Genomic DNA, 3,548 nt, shown 5'->3' with positions numbered 1-3,548 from the left:
AGGCCAGGAGTTTGAGGCCAGCCTAGGAAACATAGGGTCCCAACTCCATCCTCCATCTCTAAAAATAAAAAAATAGAAAAACTAGCTGGGCATGGTGGCACACACCTGTAGTCCCAGCTACTCAGGAGGCTAAGGCAGGAGGATGTCTTGAGCTCAGGAACTTTAGGCTGCAAGGAGCTACCGTTGTGCTACTGTGCTCTAGCCTGGATGATAGAGTAAGACCCTGTCTCTAAAACCAAAACAAGCTTCAAATAGAAATTCAGATTTCCTAGCTGGGCGTTGTGGCGGGCACCTGTGGTCCCAGCTACTTGGGAGGCTGAGGCAAGAGAATCGCCTAAGCCCAAGAGATGGAGGTTGCTGTGAGCTGTGACACCACAGCAGTCTACTGAGGGCAACAGAGGGAGACTCTGTCTCTAAAAAAGAAAAAAATCCAGATTTCTAGCTTTCCTGGAAATATTCAGAAGAGTGATACCAGCAGACCTGCCTTGTGCACAGAAACTCACCGGAGCTGAGTGGTGGTCACCCCTGTAATCCTGGGTGTCTGCTCCCCACAAGGCAGCATCTCCAGCACTCACTACTCTGTCTGCGCTGTTGACTTCCCATATGAGCATGGTGGCTCCTAGCCCGCTGCTGCCCGGATGCTGTGTGGGCTCCAGGCTGCTTGGGATTGAGCTCCGGTCTCCCCTAATTGCCTGACTAAACCACTATCTGATAGGCTCTTTTCCACTTGCCTTTTCAAGCAGTTTGGGAAGAATATTTCTCCATGCCTGATGTCAGAGACCTGGACTGGCATTTTCTTGTTTTTATCTGGGTTTGGCCAACTCATATGTTTTTCCTGGAAACTTGGCACGGTCAGAGCAGTTACAGACTGGGGGTGGGGGAGGATGTGGACAAGGGCAGGGGGGCTGACGAGGGGAGCACTCACTACAATTCAATGTCAGGTTTGCAGAGTCAGAGGAGATGGAATTCTGGTCCTTGGAGCTGAAGTTACTCCGCAGATTGCAGACAGGGAAAGCTAGCAAGTTCTCGACAGAAAAAGCTTTGGCAGTGAAAATAGGAATCACTGCTCAAGGAGGCAGAAATTTCCTGATTCGAGGCAGACCGCTCAGATTGTCAGCCAATGCTTTAGGATCATAAGAAAAGGCTCAACATACAATGTTGTTTCTAAAAGGGTACAGAATTGTGTACAGATAATGTGACCTCGAATGGGTGAAGTTAATTTCAGTATATGTTGATCCTTCTGTGACTATTCATACATATGCAGAAGACACGCAAACTCAAAGATACCAAAATGCTATTGAATTTGTATGTTATCATTACCTTATTTTTTTCATCGTTCTTTAATGCAAATGGATCTCTCCATTTCTTCAAAATCTTCATATTGAAACAAGGATAGAATGTTACTTCTATAGTAACTTAAGCTGGCCTGTGACAAAAAGGGACTAAATTTAGGGCTACTGAAGAGGTGTGAAAACCAGGGCCAGACACTGGGAGGGAGAACTCGTATAAACCTCAGTTTCTCAGTAGGATGATGATTCAATATTTCCAAAGAGTTCGAAGTGATTCACAGTCTCCAAGTCAACTCTGAAAAGTGACGCTTGAGAGAGGGTTTTAAAATCCTGTATTTCATCACCAGTGAGAGACAACTCGTATTAATCTAAGTGGTTTCACCTTACCCCTGTTGGCCTTTGAGGTTCTAGGGTGTAGGAGGGTTTGAGGTTGCCTGCGGGGTGGTTAGGATTGCTCCCAGGTGTTGCCAGGCAGCTGGGGCCTCTCAGAGCTTGCCTGAAGCCCTGCCTTAGAAGGCTCTGAAAGGCCTACTTTCCACACAGGTACCCAGGACTCCAGGGTCTGGTCTTAGGGAGGATGGCTTTCTTCCTAAAAGCATGAGGACTTCTCACCTTGACCTCACATTGAACTCATTGGATCAGTATTTGCATTTCTCCCTCTCCTTTACCCTGTAGTTAAGAATTTATACTGCCCAGCAGGGACTCTGCCTAACAAACGCAAACATTGTAACCTAATTGTACCTTCACAATAATCTGAAATTCATAAAAAGAATACATACTGCAGTTTCGTGCATAGGACCTGAAAGTATGAAAAAAATTATCTTGACACAAATGATTTTGACACTGACTGTAGCTAAAGGCATCTTTAACTCTACTGGACTCTGTTGTCCTCCAAAGGGACGGGGGAGCCATTCTGTGTTCTGCCCAAGGCACTTTCGGGTCCTTCTTAGTACATCCTGTTGGACTGGCTAATGCCGAAAAAGGCAGGTCACTTTCTCATTTTAAATGAGAATAACTGAGAATTTAATTTCAGCAAATTTTATATTAGTAATTTTAAATATTTTTCCATCAGGAGCCAGAAATAAGTGTGTAGGAATAGCCAGCTTTTTAAATATTTTTTTTCCAGCTTTTCAAATATTGATACTAACTTTTGGTTCAATCTTTCAAAGGCCTCTAGTCCCACCCCTCCCACCTACCTCCTCCCCCAGCCCCTCTTTCATCTCACCTGTTGCTAGCTCTTCACTTACTGTAGAATGGACTCTAAACGCTCCTGGCAACTATGTGTTATTAGTAAAGGATGGCACCTTGTTATTAGATTGCATTTTATTATTTCCTTCAGCTCAATGTGTACCTGATATTGGAGGACTCTCCCTATGGATTGAGATGGATTGATGCTGCAAATTATGTGGTTTTATTATTTCTGGGCCCCTGTGCAGGCAGGTGAGACCCGATGCTATGTAAGTTGGAGGACAGGCTGGCATTGCCCTGTCATGATCGGCAGAGCCTAGTGTCCTTGCCCCAGCACGGCCACTTCTGTCTGCGTTACAGAACGGTTGGGGGCAGCTGCTGTTCTGCCAACTCGAGGCGGCTGTTCCATGAGGAGATCAGTAGGCCTGCAGCACGGCTATCCTGGCCTTTTCACACAGTGGATCTAATTTACCATCACCTCCTAGGGGGACAGACACAATTTTCTTTTGGCCAGCTTTACGTACAATTTAATGTCTCATTAGAAGATATACATATATTTCCACCCAGAGTGCATGTTCAAGGCCCACAGGCATGTAAAATGTTGACTAGCCTCTGGCAACAGAGCGTTAGTGGATTGAAAAAGCTTTTACTTCTGAGCACGGGGAGGCATGCCTGGTGCCAGCCTGCCAGAAACTCTCCAGACCAGAGAAATCCCCTAGAATGCTGCTGATAATGCCATGCCCTGCTGGCATATGGACTGTAATTGTCTTAGCAAATCCAGGCAGAATAAACAAATGGAACAAAAATAGCTTTGAAAGCAAATAATATAACATACATTATCAAAGGGCCCAAACCCTATTATCCTTAAATTCCATCATCTCCCTAGAAGTCTTTCCTCTTTTGTTTCTGGAAGATCAAGCAATCCCCTCTCCCTGGTTTAGGATGCTCTCCTGTCTGTGCTGGAGGGCATAGAGCTTTCCATATGAATTTAAAACTCAGAAAGAAGCCCAGTTTGAACCCAGACACAACACATCGACCATTACAACTCGCTGGAGGAGGCAGAATGCTGGC

At 45.4% G+C, this 3,548-nt stretch overlaps 1 protein-coding gene across 1 annotated transcript in view; it reads right to left on the bottom strand.

Moving 5' to 3' along the window:
- Window positions 1-2,893: 2,893 nt before the first annotated feature.
- CUNH10orf53 (chromosome unknown C10orf53 homolog) overlaps window positions 2,894-3,548 on the bottom strand; it is a 17,394-nt gene continuing 16,739 nt past the window's right edge. The window contains 1 exon segment of the mRNA XM_003801662.1: window positions 2,894-3,032. Coding sequence (XP_003801710.1) covers window positions 2,894-3,032 — 139 coding nt within the window.

The sequence above is a fragment of the Otolemur garnettii genome, unplaced genomic scaffold (genome assembly GCF_000181295.1).
Source record: "Otolemur garnettii isolate 467f Iridium unplaced genomic scaffold, OtoGar3 scaffold00217, whole genome shotgun sequence".
NCBI lineage: Eukaryota > Metazoa > Chordata > Mammalia > Primates > Galagidae > Otolemur > Otolemur garnettii.
This window is presented reverse-complemented; position numbering and strand designations above follow the sequence as displayed.